General features: G+C 41.1%; 1 protein-coding gene across 1 annotated transcript in view; it reads left to right on the forward strand.

Moving 5' to 3' along the window:
- The first annotated feature begins 772 nt into the window (after nt 1-772).
- Nucleotides 773-15,387, forward strand: part of ANXA10 (annexin A10) — a 30,807-nt gene continuing 16,192 nt past the window's right edge. Inside the window, exons 1-3 of the mRNA XM_081926206.1 lie at nt 773-930; nt 11,728-11,809; nt 13,618-13,712. Of these exons, the coding sequence (XP_081782332.1) occupies nt 913-930; nt 11,728-11,809; nt 13,618-13,712 (195 nt within the window). The 5' untranslated portion in view covers nt 773-912. The remainder of the gene's footprint in view (nt 931-11,727; nt 11,810-13,617; nt 13,713-15,387) is intronic.

The raw sequence follows: 15,387 nt of genomic DNA on the forward strand, positions 1-15,387 counted from the left end.
AGCTTTACGACCCCCACCTACCCCTCACAAGATTTAATGTCTTACCGTCTGCAGTTTTGAAAGGCAGATTCTCGAAAATCCCATACTCTGAAATATATTGCCCTTTTTGTACAAAACAGGTCGAATCCATTACACATGTCTTATTTTATTGCCCATTTTATGCAAAAATATATGATAAGTATTTGGCGTCCTTACTGAAGGAGGGGATTTATCACACTGTCTCTTCCAGGGCGTCTTATCTGCTCAACAATTGTAGTAATGATGTTGTGGAGAATGTGAAAAGATTTTTGAGTGACGCTATGAAATTACGTCACCATAGGTTCTAAGAGCCATCTTCGTACCTCATGATGTCTGGACAGTTTTATCCTAAAGTATCTCCTACTATGTTTCATGAACTGTGTTGTGTTCTGATCCATGTATATGATGCACTTTTTATGCTAATAAAGGAGATTGATTGCTTGAAATGTTCTGTATTTCATTCATAATCAGGTATTGAGTCAGAAACAGGAAAGTATGAACAAGGCCCTGCTCAAGTAAATCATTAACACCAGTATTTCTGTAGGTTTAACGCTTAGTTCTGTGATTTGTTAAATTCTCTCTCTTGATTCAACACAGTAGGAGATAGGGTGTTGTTTATTTTATGAAATAATGCTGTTTATTCATATCTGAGTAATGGCTAAGTACACTCAGTGACTCTGCAAAAGCAAGGTACATACATTATCAGGTTCTCCTCCCACCCGGTTACCTTGGAGCCTAAAGCGATTGGAGAAAATAATCAGCTTGATTGCCCTGGTCCTACCAGTTCATCAACTGAACAACTTTACAGCATTTGAGCTTCTTTTCTTCTCTTTGTTCAGTCTCTTTTCTGAACCCACCATCCAAGTAGTTTTTTACTTGGAGATTTGTGCCAAGATGTATAGCGGGAACTACGTGAGTACAATTATCCACAGTTTTCAAATTAACCTTTGCTTCTTTTTCCCCAAGAAGCATCAGAAGTGTAGTTTGCTGGTGGGAAACTGGTCCGACAGACTGAAGTCCATCTGCCATCTAGGAGCAGAATAATTTGGTGACTTATTAAAACCTGCTTTGTTTAGTGATGAATATTTATAGCACAATCCTATACATGTCTACTCAGAAGTAAATCTCACTGAGTTAAACAGGGATTTTTCTAGGGGTGGCGGAATTTTTCTATGCAGAATAACATTAATAGCGTTCGACAATATATTGCTTAATCCATGTATGAGGACAATGATGTCTCTTATAGAGTTCATTATTAATATGGCCAGTAATATTATTATCCATTCAAAATGCTTTTAGTGTATGCCTCACAAATTGCTCTGAAAAATCAATAGAAGACTTTCATAGGCACAAATGATCTTTCTCTAGCTATACAACTGAAAATATTTGCAGTAATTTAACTGACAATCCATTTCCTTGAGGAAATGTACCCTGATCCCACTTATTTTTCTAGCACCGTATTAGTCATTTTCATTTCTCGTCCATTTCTTTCATATTTGATTACCCAAGTTCAATAATATTTGAATAATTCACATGTTTTGCTTATGGGTCTAGATTAACTAGATTTAGTGCTGCCTTTTAAACACAGCAAATGATTTCATAGTTATGTCCAGAAGGACAGCTAGGGGCTGACTCACTTGTTAAATTGGCTGTTTATTTCCTCTCAAGACCCCTTCTGCATATGATCTAATTATGTGAACTGTGTAACTTGTGAGCTGGGAAGTAAATAGAACAGAAGCAACTACGTAGAACTTCACGTGTGATATTGCTTATGTGTAAAGTTGTATCAGCCGAAACAAAGGTTCCATTATAACAAGTGAATCAGATTTCAACCTACTTCCATAAGTAATTCATCTCACACCACAGCATAATAACCATCGCTTGGTTAGTCTTTGGAATGGGGATGGGGTGGAGTCCAAGATCAAATGTACAAAATACTAGGAATGGAAGGTCAAAAAAGACTATCAATTACTGTCACATTGCTGCTGGGCATAACCACCCATGTACTAGCAGGGCACTGGCATTAATAAGTATATCACACCCAATTTCCTGCAGAATAAAAGAAAACAAGGGAGAACTGTAGCAAATCATTGCAGTGTGGAATGCTCCTGTTCAGGGTTCCAGGCAATCAGTTACGGAATGTTCCAGAATATTCCATTCCACCCTCTCTTCCGTTTCTCCACATGCTTGGTCCCCAGTCAACCTGTTCAAAAAGGAACTAATTCCAGTTCAAGCTTGTCCTTTTACAAAACAAATTATTCCTTTCAGGTTCATCCTCAGCAAAAAATAAAATAAAAAAATCAGTGCTCAGAATGTTACAAACTGCTATATAGGGTCTAAAGGTAAATCAGGTAACTCAATAATAAGACAGGCAGAATGTCAACAGGTGAAGCTTTTCTCATAATCGTGACCCTTCCCCTCTGCAGGGAGGTGGGACCGATTCAGATGGTCCGCCCCCACCACTTAATGGATCAAAATGGTTTCCAGAGAGTGGAAGGGGATGTTTTATCCCACATTGATGGTCTTTCATTGGATGCAACCATATATAATTTAAGAAGCAGGAACTATTTATTGTCTTCCGTATATATTGCACAGAGGGTGGAAATTTCCCTTGGCTCGTTGTTGTTGGTAATTTGCAATAAAGGTGGATCAGAAAGGACCTGTTTGCAAAAGTAGATCTAAATCATAAGTATGAAACAGAGCTTGTTTTAAAATGAATTCCCAGATGTAAAACATTCCCTCTATGAAAGCGTAACTTCCATTGTTCTTTATCAGAACAGTGACTTACTAAACAAATATTATCAGAAGGCTGTTCATGCTTCAGATTGCAGTTTTTAATCATCAGAATATTATGTACTGTAGAATCATCAGAAGGAAAAAGAACCCACCAGCACAGGTTGGCTGGTTCAACTTCAGAGTCCAGCAGTGCATATGGGAAGTAACCAGATAATCTAATATGTGCATAGGATGTTTCTTTACCAACATCATGTTTGTGACTGAACTAGACCAGAATGAAAATCTGATTGATTTTTTGCTTTCTGCTAGTATTACATGCATTCAATTTTTTATCCATGGTTAGGAGATTGGTACCAGTTCTTACCTCCCACCCTTTCTCTGGTTAGTAATAGCTAAGATGTGGCATTTCATCTGCACTGGTGCTTACCAAGGTAAATTCTAGTTCCGTTCAGCTTTAATCGGTTTAACTAGTTTTGCAAACCAACTTTCTAACCCTTGGTGCCAGTGCAGACACAGTTCTCTACCATAGTTCACAGTAGCCAGGGAAGTGAGGAGGTGTATTGCAGGGGCAAGAAGTGGAAGGATTGTGCAAGTCCACACCTGACTTGGGTAAGAGTGTTGGAGATAAGCAGTGTCCAGTGCACAGCGGAATGATGAGAAATATGTGCCAACATGCTCTATACTACTTTATTTACAGTTCAAAGCTGGTAAGTTACAGAAAAACATTTTCCCTCTGCCGGAGCAGAGAAAGCGTCATCTCTCCTCTAAAGCACGGAGAGAATCTCAAACTGAAACTGCAAAGAACAGTGAAAAACAGGAAACCAGTGTACGTCATATCCAGTCTCCTTTCCCGTGGGAAAACCTCCAAGAGTACAGACTCTGTGGAATGTAAACAACCTGTCTCGTGACAAGCACTTCGCTGCACAGAGAAGAAAGCAGAAACCAACATCCTCCCCCTTTCTGTGAACATCTCTGGGCAGCGTGTTCGTACAATATCAGTACAAACCCAACTTCTGCACATAGGTACAGTGTTGATCCCTTGATACAATCTTGGACAATACATCAGCAGGAATTTCATTACCTGGCATATAGGACACCGTTACGAGTCCCTTCTGAATACGTTCCCTAGCATGTTGCAACTTCAATTGCAAGTGCTTCGTGCTTTGCTTACAACCTTCAGAATTCAGCAAAGCCAAACATGCTTTGTTGTCCTGGTAAACCTGGATTGGACATTTGACAGGAATTTTCATGTCTTTGCACAATTGTAACAACCATTCACAATCTTTAAGTGAATAAGACAGTGCATTCAGTTCAGCTTCACAAGTACTTAAGCTAACTGCTGTTTGCTTCTTGCATGACCAATCAAATAGACCCTGATTGTACTTATAGCAAACTCCAGACGTACTTTTCCTGTCTGTAGTGTCACTTCCAAAACTTGCATCTGCAAATATCTCAAGACCACCAGACTTCTGATTGTTAAATCTCAGTCTGTAATGCATAGTGCCTTTCAAATACCGCGCTATGCGTTTCAGAGCTTTCCAATCCTTAACAGTAGGATTGTTGACTTGTCTACTTAGCAAATTACAGCTAACAGCAATGTCTGGTCTTGAACATCTGGCAATGAAGTTTAGCTTGCCTAGCACACTTCTGTACAGTGTAGTGTCAGAAAATGCTTCTTCAGTGTCATCTACCTGATAACCTGTTATCATCGGTGTGTCCACAGGGTTAGCATCCATCAGGTTTAGCTTGCTTAACACATCAGCAATTTTCCGTGACTGGTGTACTAGAATGTTACCATCTTGATCTCTCTCTATTTCCAGAGACAGGTAGTTGTTTACCTCACCAAGATCTTTCATGTCAAAGTGCTCTTTCAGTTGAGCTAGGGCGTTATTGTACATTGTGACATCTTTCCAAAAGAATAAAAGATCATCAACATAAAACAAACAATACAGTTTCTTTTGCCCCTCCTCTTTGACAAATACACATGGATCAGATTTCCCTTGCTGAAAACCTAGAGAAAACAATACTTCAGTGAGTTTTGTGTGCCAACACCGTGCACTTTGTTTGAGACCATAAAGGGACTTTTTCAGAGCACAAACAAATCCCTGTTTTACCTGTACGCCATCAGGTGGAAGCATATAAAGTGATTCACCTAGAGATCCGTACAGAAAAGCTGTATTCACATCATGGTGACTAATGTGTAGATTTTCTTCTGCAGCTAGCTTGAGCATAAGCCTAATGCTCTCATACCTCACTGTGGGTGAGTAGGTCTCGTGATAGTCTTCACCTGGTACCTGTGCAAAACCTCTGGCTACCAATCTGGCTTTGTGTCTGACTATCTTGCCATTTTGATCAGTCTTCGCTTTGAAGACCCATTTGCTTCCAAGCAGTTTCATTCCTGGAACTACTGGAACAAGGTCCCATGTTTTGTTCCTTTCCAAGGAATCAAGCTCAGCCTTCATGGCATTTAACCATGGCTCAGCTTCCTTTGAATCCAAATCCTGGATTTCTTGGAAACTTGAAGGTTCAAATACCTTCTTGGAGCTTTTAACAACTGTTACTGCTATCTTAGCAAACTCATCAGCAAATCTCTTTGGAGGTCTGCCTTTTGTGGCTCTCTGTGACCTGCGAATTAGCCTTAAGTCTTCAACACTCTCCTCTTCCTTCTTAGGAGAAAAGTGACCTATTGTGAACAATGGTTCCTCCAATTCTTGATCAGAGCTTTCAGAGGGTCGCATAGAGGCTTTCGCACTCTTGAAATCCTCTGAATCACCCGATTCAGTTTCAGACTCAGAATCAGAACCTTCATCAGTGGGTGTGGGTTGTTGCGGTTGCTTTTGACTATCCTCAGTCTCATCACTGTCATCAGGATAACATTGGAAAATTCCCACATTCTCCCCCCACTTGGCATTGTACTCAACACTTCTTGTGAGCTTAATTTCCTTAGAGTCAGTCATCATTATTCTGTAAGACCCTTTCTGATAACCTAGAAAGATACCATGCAATCCACGCTTGTCTAACTTGGAGTTTTGTGGTGAGTGAACCCACATGTCCGAACCAAAAATTTTCATGTGTTTGATGTATGGCTTCTTGCCAAACATCTTCTCATAGGGGGTACAACCAATCGCTGAAGATAACCTGCGATTATAACTGTAAGTGAAACATGAGAGAGCTTCGGCCCAATAACTCTCTGGAAGATTTGCATCATGCAGCAAGGTTTTTAACCCTTGAAGCAATGTCTGATTTGCCCGTTCCGCAAGTCCATTCTGCCATGGCGAGCGAGGACTAGACAAATCGTGTTGAATTCCTTTCTCAGCCAGAAAAGCTTCAAACTGCTGAGAAGTGAATTCTCCCCCCCGGTCAGTGAAAAGAATCTTTATCTTCTTACCATGCACATTTCCCAACCAAGCACAGAATTCCTTGAACCTAGGAAAAGCCTCTGATTTCTGCTTGAGATTGTACACAAAAATATACCTGGAAAATGCATCAAGGAGAACCATGAAGTACCTATTTCCACCCAAAGAGGGCGCTAGTGGTCCAACCAAATCAGCATGAACAACCTGGTATGGTTCTGTAGCTTGCCTACTAGACACCTTACCTTTCGCAGCCATTTTCACCTTGTTTGCTGCGCATGCCTTGCACTTCATGTGGTACCTGCAGGGTTTAATAGTCATACCTTCAACCAAGGCAGGCATTTTAGATACTGCCTCAAAATGCAAATGACCAAATTTTCGATGAAAATCGTGAATACATTCTGCATGCAAACTTTTGTTAGAACCTGCAATGCAACAAGTGTCATCCTGCACAACATCATCATAATACAATAGAAACAAACGATCAACAAATTCAGCATACAATTGATAATCATTTTTCTTGGTGATGATGCATCTATTGTTCTTAAAGGAAACGTCAATTTTCTTCTCAATCAGCTGTCCAACGCTGAGCAGATTATGTTTCGCATCCGGCACATAAAGAACATCCTGTATCGATAAGTCCAAACTGTGAAGAACAACAGTTCCGTAGCCTTTACTGGGGATAGTGTGGTCATCCGCCTGGTGAATTGCACCTTCCTGCGGTGTAAAAGACACGAACAGTCGCTTATCGTTGCACATGTGATGCGTTGCAGCTGAATCAACAACGAAGAAAGATCTAGACTTCTTCTGGACCTCTGCAACCTCTGCAACCTTTGTAACCTTTGGAGCGAAGCGTGAGACCATTGCCTTGTGCTGCGTTGTCCTGGACACCGGACCTTTGCCTTTGCTCTGGCCTTTTCCACGCGATGAGCTTTCACTGCGCTGCTCTGTCTTGGCCCTGGGATATTTGCATTCCCTCTTCATATGGCCTAGACGTCCACACGTGTAGCATTTCACTGCCTTCAAAGCTTTGGCGCCATCTGGTGGTTCCACTGCACTATGGGATGACGACTGTGAAGTCTCCCCCTTGTTGATGCAGCTAGCACCCCGCCGATCTGCTTCACTCTGAATCATGGCAGTATCACAAGCTACTGTGAGTTGAGCATTTGGCTGATCAGTGGTATCAAATCCCCCACTTGCTTCATCCAGCCTTCTGCAGCTAGCTATCATGACTCTGGCATTTGCCTCTTGCGTCATCTATGCTGCTTTAAATCAAGCTGCTGTATACATGCTGCTTCTGTGTACAGCTGCTTCAATCCAAAGGCAATCTCAAAACAGCCTCTGCCTTGCCTGTGCTGCTCTTCTGTTTATTTGCTTTGCTTATCTGCAGCTGCTTCAAACCTCATTCCCAAAAGCAAGTTCAAAAGCGAAAGTCCCCAAGTGCTTTCTCTACTGCCCTAAATTCTTGCTGCGTCACATCTGCAGCTGCTTTGAAACAACAGCATTTGTAAAAGTTACTTTCGATTTCCCCCAGCATAGGAAAGTGTTGCTTCTAGCCATTTGCCTGTGCCACGGCAAAAACCGGCTATTAAAAGTTCAAAGTCCAGCCATAAAGCCATTAATTAGAAGCTGGCAGGCTTCCCGGAGCAGTAGCACATACCTTCATCAATCATCTTGACGCGCAGAGCAGATACCGTGCGTTCCGTCTCTCTGCTGCTTTCCGATGCTTTGCCGGCACTTCGTCTCTGTGCTCCTTTGTTCCTTTGCAAGGAGCCCGACTTGTGAAGTCCATTCTCAAAACACTGCGTATTTCTGGGCCCGGAACCAAATGTTGGAGATAAGCAGTGTCCAGTGCACAGCGGAATGATGAGAAATATGTGCCAACATGCTCTATACTACTTTATTTACAGTTCAAAGCTGGTAAGTTACAGAAAAACATTTTCCCTCTGCCGGAGCAGAGAAAGCGTCATCTCTCCTCTAAAGCACGGAGAGAATCTCAAACTGAAACTGCAAAGAACAGTGAAAAACAGGAAACCAGTGTACGTCATATCCAGTCTCCTTTCCCGTGGGAAAACCTCCAAGAGTACAGACTCTGTGGAATGTAAACACCTGTCTCGTGACAAGCACTTCGCTGCACAGAGAAGAAAGCAGAAACCAACAAAGAGATGGGTAAGATACTGTTAGTGTTTTATTTAAGGTGGAAAGGTTGCCTACTTTACGTAAAACAAGCTTCTACAGTGGTACCTCGGGTTAAGTACTTAATTTGTTCTGGAGGTCCGTTTTTAACCTGAAACTGTTCTTAACCTGAAGCACCACTTTAGCTAATGGGGCCTCCTGCTGCCACCGCGCTGCCAGAGCACAATTTCTGTTCTCATCCTGAAGCAAAGTTCTTAACCTGAAGCACTTTTTCTGGGTTAGCGGAGTCTGTAACCTGAAGTGTATGTAACCTGAGGTACCACTGTATTGCCCATCAACTACATCTGTACAACAGACTGAGTGATCACAGTCTTTCCCACTATGGTGAAATATATTGCATTTCTATTTAAATTTTACTAAGTCTACAGCTATACATATTTTAAAAATGGCACACACAACTTTTATACAAATCTGTCTTCATTTGTCTAAAGTTTTGGTAATGCATTTCCTTGGTTTTGGTGGTGCATAGGTGGCGACCCATGTTTTATCTGCCTCAGGACATTGTGGGACAGCCTTCATTTCTATCCCCGAAATAAGTGGAAATATAGAACTGGCCCTTTTCTGTTCTATCTGAAATCAACAGCTCACTGGCAACCTTTTTGTTCCCCCAATCCTTTTTTATTCCTGTTTTGCAGAAGCTGGTGGCAACAGTGGAGGGAAAAAGCTCAATTGTACAATATTGATTTAAGCACAGGCTCTTACAGTAACTATTTTAGAGTTCAGCATGTATGTGTGAAGGAGGGTGATTATTGGTAATTTTTCTATTTCTTCTTCTTTTGTAGACCGCATTTAGGGTAGCTCGGTAGTCGATTATCCACAGTATTTTGTGATCTGTCTCACAGCAGTTGCAAACACATGTTTTCTATTTTGGGGGAGGAGGAACCTTAGCGACTCTGCAGGTTCTTCCTCACTTTGATTTATGATGTGCTCTCCCATCCTGAAAAATATTTTAGACTAATCTGCAGAAGGAGTTATTGTGATGAGATTGCTGTGTCAAAGCTGCTGGAATCCAGCGATGGCACAAGTATAATGCCCTTTCTAATAATTCACTCTGATCTATGGGGAGGTGTTAGCTGAATACATCGGAGCCTGGTGAGGTATCTTATTCACCAGAGGGTATTTAAGGTCTTATTTCTCTCAAACTTTTACACATTTTTTCTTCTTGCCAAGGATTCTTTATTTCTGCTATCAATATTTTCAAAGCGGTGCTTTGGAAGAATAATTTCAATTCTAAGTTGATAATGAATTAGGAAAGTGCCAAAGAGGAAAGAATGTGCATTCTTTTCTAAATCTGATGCTGAAATGCAGGTGGGCTGAGTGGTTTTGTTTCTTTCTTTCAAATGGCTGCACAGGCAACTTATGTACAGAGAAAAACTAAATTATCTTAAATTCAAAGCTTTAAAGCCAGCTGAACTCCAAGGTTTACACATTATTATTAGTTTTTATTCTTATTTATTATATTTCTACATCACCCTTCATCTGAATATCACAGGTTGGTTTACAAGAGAAATACAGCCGTACCTTGGTTCTCAAACACATTGTGGCTCAAATGTTTTGGCTCCCAAACGCTGCAAACCCGGAATTGAGTGTTCCAGTTTGCGAATGTTTTTTGGAAGCCAAATGTCTGATGTGGCTTCCACAGCTTCCAACTGAGTGCAGGAAGCTCCTACGGTCAATCAGAAGCCATGCCTTGGCTTTTGAACGTTTTCGGAAGTCAAACAGAGTTCTGGAATGGATTACGTTTGAGAACCAAGGTACGACTATACATAAAAACACATAGCACAATAGCAAACAGAAACATTAACCCCCCCCCCACAATTTAAAAAGTAATAGATTGTTAATTAGTCAAAGGCCTGGGAGGAAAGGATTTTTTTTTAATTGGCCTGGTGCCTAGAGATATATAACAAAGGCACCAATTGAGCCTCAATGTGGGGGAAAAAATTGTTTACCCAGTGGTTATCTCAAAGACAATCTAGGTGTGACAAAGCAGCTCTCCACTTCCGCTCTGTCCCAATAAGAAAAAGTGGTGGTGCCTATTTCAAAAGGAAAATCTATGCTAAAAATGTATGCTTATACAAGAAGGCTTGGGACATTCCTTCTCTCCCAGCAGCATCCTGAATCCCATCTGATGCTGTTCAGGAGGTTTGCTAGATCCTCCTGAGAGCTTTCTGGAGGAGGCAGGAGATTGCAGAGCAGAGAGAAGGGCATTGGCAACCCTTGTATCAACTTCCTTCCACTTGTATTGCAGAGGATCTAAGCCATCAGACTCTACAAGTGTCCCTATTTACCAGGGACGTCCCTGATTTAAAGAAGCCATTCCAATTTCTGATTTGATCCCAGAATGTCCCGCTTTTCCTTAGGCCGTCCCTATTTTCATCGGAAAAATGTTAGAGGGTGTGCTAGGATGTCTCTAGTTTCATTGGAGAAATGTTGGGGGTTTTATGCAATTATTTGACTCCCATGCTGTCTGAAGGCAATCCTGTATAAGGAAAGGGTTTTTTTAAAAAAAAAAGTTTAATGTATTATTGTGTTTTTATATATGTTGGAAGCTGCACAGAGTGGCTGAGGCAACCCAGTGTGTGGGGTATAAATAATAAACTTATTATGATGGAATGGGACATCCCTATTTTCACAGGAGAAATGTTGGAGGGCATGAGCCATTATTATTAGCATTGGAGTTTTTATTCCATTCTTCAGTCTAAAAAGGCTCCTAGAGCAGCTTACAATGACTGCTCCCCACATTAAATGTGGGTCACCCTTTGCGTGGTCGCATGCAGCCTCCTGGACTCTATGTGGCACCATTAGCACAGGCTTGGCTTCGACTTCCCCAGGTGGGATACTTGGAGATCTCCGCCTACCTCAGCCAGTTGCCCAACCCCACCTGGGGAGGTGTTGCCAAGGTGATCTGGCCAGGTAGGAGGAGGGACTACCTGTCCACACAATAGGGGGAGGATCTTACTGGGAATCGTCAGTTGGCTCCAGACCCTGATATATAGTGGGAGGGTAGAGTGGGGTTTTTCTCAGAAGGGTAGTTGGAGATGGGAGAGTAGGAGAGTAGCCATCTCCTACTACCCTGCTGAGAAAAACCCCACTCCACCCTCCCACTATATATGACTTCTGTTTCAGTGTATCTGAAGAAGTGTGCATGCACACGAAAGCTTATACTCAGAACAAACTTAGTTGGTCTCTAAGGTGCTCCTAAAAATATTCATGTAGTAACATCAAAGTAGTAACTTTTTTCCTTTTCAAACTGCAGGTTCAAGAGGCCTGATCTGGATCCTTCCATACATTTAAAATGCAAAGATATGTAGTTCTAGTTTAGGCCTACATTGACCACCAGGGCATTGATTTTTTAAAAAATAGGTCAATTTAAATAAATAAATAAAATAAAATAAAAAGGCTCACATTTCTTTTCTCTCAACAGATTCAAGGGACAATCTTCCCAGCTCCTACATTTGACCCTGTTATGGATGCCCAGGTTCTCGGGGGAGCTCTCCAAGGAATGGGTATGCAAATATGTTAACTAACATTCAGAAGCAATCCTTTATTCTGAAATGTCTTTAGATTTAATGGATGTACAGATACTAGCACCAAAAGCCAGTGGGAGGGGAGGGCAGAGAAGAAATGTTATATATCAGATTATCTAGATCCATTTGAATCTGGTTTCAGGCCCAGGTCTGGCACCAAAACAGCCTTGGTTGACCTGATTGATATCTCTGCTAGGAGAGAGAGATGGGGAGTGTGACCCTACTGGTTCTCTTTGACAACTCAGTAGCTTTTGACACCATTGGCCATGGTGTTCTTCTGGAGTTTTGCAGGGAGGTAGGATTTGGAGACACTGTGGGTTGCTACCAGAAAATACTAGGATATTGTCACTCAACTCAATGACTTTTGAGTTGTAGGGTTCCACAAGGGTTCAATCTGTCTCCTGTGCTATCTAATATCTATATGAAACCATTGGGAGCTGCCATCTAGATAGTTGGAGCATGGCAACCTCAGTCTACTGATAACATGCAGCTCTATCTTTCCATTCCATCGGAATCAGGAGATGATGTGACAATGTTGGACAGGTGACTTGGAAGCAGTGATGGACTAGAGAAGGGGCAGTTGACTAAGACCAAATCCTGATAAGATGGGTGTCCTGTTCTGTGTGTGTGTGTGAAGGGTTTCCTGATCTGGAAATAGTATTTTTTACTTTTTGGGATGTTATAACTTTGGTTTTTAGATGTTTAGGTTTTAGCTATTTTGTTGTTGATGTGGTTGTAGCCCTGGGGTCCTTTGGGAAGAAAGGTAGGAGATGATACAGATACAGATACAGTCTAGCATTATGATTGAGGGGAATTAGAGTATATTCAGCAGACAAAAAATACTGTGGAAACTTTTCAAGAAAATAAAGGACAATGCTTTTTTTTCACTCACTGCTTTATAGAAAAATAAGTCTTAATTATTTTCAGAAGTTTTTTCAAAAAAAACAAAAAAACAACAGCTTTAACAAGGAGAAAACAAAGGCTTTCTAGGCTCCTGTCTCGCTATTCTCAACTCTCCAGATCATTAGTGGTAGGCAAGCTGTCTTCTAGGAAAATGTGCCTGTCCATAATGATCTTGTCTTATCGATAAGCTACTGAAACTCCTGAAAAAGTTCTGACATCCTCCAGGATTGCCCAGAACAGTTTTTAAATCACTGCTTTTAAGTTATCATTTTAGTACTAAACCCCAATCATAAGCCAGAAACCATACACATTCTTCTTCTCTTTTTAGAATTGGGTTCCCAAAGCACAGAGCATTACTCAGAGGCTACTGTGAAGGAAACAGAAAATAAAAGAGCTCCTGTATTTATTATACAATCCCCTTGCACACATATATATGTAGTTTCAATCAGTAATCCAATTGTAAGTAGCCATAAAAACTGGAGCTCAGTAACATTAAAATAAAGATTTAAACAGTATCTGAAGGATGTAAACACAAGGGTCAGATATAAATCTTTACGCAATGACGAGCTCTTGTTCCATGAAAGCCATTATCCATTCTCTTGATGTGCTCATGTCCATTGCCCTTGAGAGATATGGCAATGCATCTGATAATGCTCACTATTTGTCAGTGGCACACCAGCAAGTCACAGGCACATAAGTACTTTAAATACCACTGGGGATTGTAAATGCCAATGGGATATTCATTTGTTGATATTTTTTCTGCAGGAAATGCAATTAACACAGTGGAATAAAGCACAGCAACCACTGCCCAGTGCCAATAACACTGGCATGATAAACAAGTAACTGCTCCCTAATCTAATAATTATATTTTCTTTCTCTTAAAGATTGTGATAAAGACGTTCTAATTAATATTCTAACGCAGCGCTGCAATGCTCAGAGACTCATGATTGCCGAGGCTTACAGGAACATGTATGGCAGGGTAGGTTTTGATCATTTTGTTCACAACTATAGTTTTCAGTCTCCTGTTCCTATCACTGTTACTGATTTTATATATATTTTTCTGGTGTATCCAGAAGTACTGCCATCTCATTTGTTGGCTACATGTGAATGAAGAACTATTTGCTTCATGGCCATCATAGGAACCTCAGGTCTGTGGGCTAATAAAGTTCTTATTCCATTTCTCCATCACTTTGACCGTGTCCTGTTTTTGATCCAGCATTAGACTTACCTTCATGGGTCATGTCTACTGGGATGAAGTCTATATGCCAGAATCTAAAAAGCACCAGTTTAGGTGAAACAGAGTTCTTGTAGTGGTTATATTGTCAGACTAAGACCTGGGAGAGACAAGTGTTCAAGTTCCCTTTCAGCAGTGAAGCTCAGTGGATGACTTTGGGCCAGTCACTGCCTCTCAGCCTAACCTACCTCACACGGTTATTGTGGGTATTAAATGAGGAAGGGAACCATGCATTTCACCTTTGAACTCTTTGAGCATCGTGGATTTTTAAAAATGGAGATATAAATGCAAGAATAAGAATAATGGAATCTCTTCTCTCCCCCCCCCCTTTTTGAACAAAATGTGCATACAAACATACACCTTATGCTATTTCAACCTTTTTTTTTTTACAACTTTACAAAAATCTTCTCATGCAATATGGGGTGCTACTGCTCAAGAAACACTACTGCAAACCACCTTTGAGTTGCAGATCTCTTTGACCCCAAGAATGAGCATGTGGAGGTCATTAGGGCATGTGAAGAGCTCTGCTGGATCAGGCCAGTGGACCATCTAGTCCAGCATCCTGTTTTCACAATGGCCAACCAGATACTGATGGGAAGCACACAAGCAGAACCTAAGCAGAACAATATCCTCCCCAGCTACAGTTCTCAGCAACTGGTATTCAGAATCTTACTGCCTCCAACAGTAGAAGCAGAGTACAGCAGTCTTGGATAGTAGATATTCATAGCCTTAACCTCCATAAATGTGTCCAATTCGCTTAAAAAACCATCCAAGTTGGTGGCCACCAGTATCTGTTGCGGAGGTGAATTCCATATTTCAACTATGTGCTGTGTGAAGACGTACTAGTTTTTGTCTGTCCTGAAATCCAAGGTCCAAGACTTAGTGGATGGCAGCATGGCGGGAGGTCCTTGCAAACTCTTTCTGAAGGAGCTAATTGGGTGTGTTGAGGCATAATGCTAAACTATGGCTTGGCATTATGTGAATGAGTTTTGGACATGTCCAAACACTTCTGGTTAGCGTTAACCTTGGTTTAAGGAAACGTGTCATAAAACCCTGCTTTGTTTCCCTAAACCAGTAAGAACAGTTCCATGTCTGAATTAGATCATGTGATTTATCTAGGGCTGGGTTGGACTGTGGGCAGCCATGGTGTTTTAGCCCAGGAAATGTTCTTTTTAAATGAAATCCTCCAAAAAAGGGTTTACTCTCACCTAAAACAGATTGTCTGGGCCTCTTCATCCTTAATGTAACAATCACATTTGCTAGTAAATATCCTTAAATGGGAGGTGTGGAAACTTAAAGGAAAAGCCTTTTCTTCATAATGTTTCTGATGGTTCTATAGTACCTAATATTCTGTGCAGATATTACCTCAGAGGACAGCCAAAGATCACCAAAGTGGAGGACGGGAAATGCCACATGAATT

The sequence above is a fragment of the Podarcis melisellensis genome (assembly GCF_964234715.1).
Source record: "Podarcis melisellensis genome assembly, chromosome: 9".
NCBI classification, from domain to species: Eukaryota; Metazoa; Chordata; class Lepidosauria; order Squamata; family Lacertidae; genus Podarcis; species Podarcis melisellensis.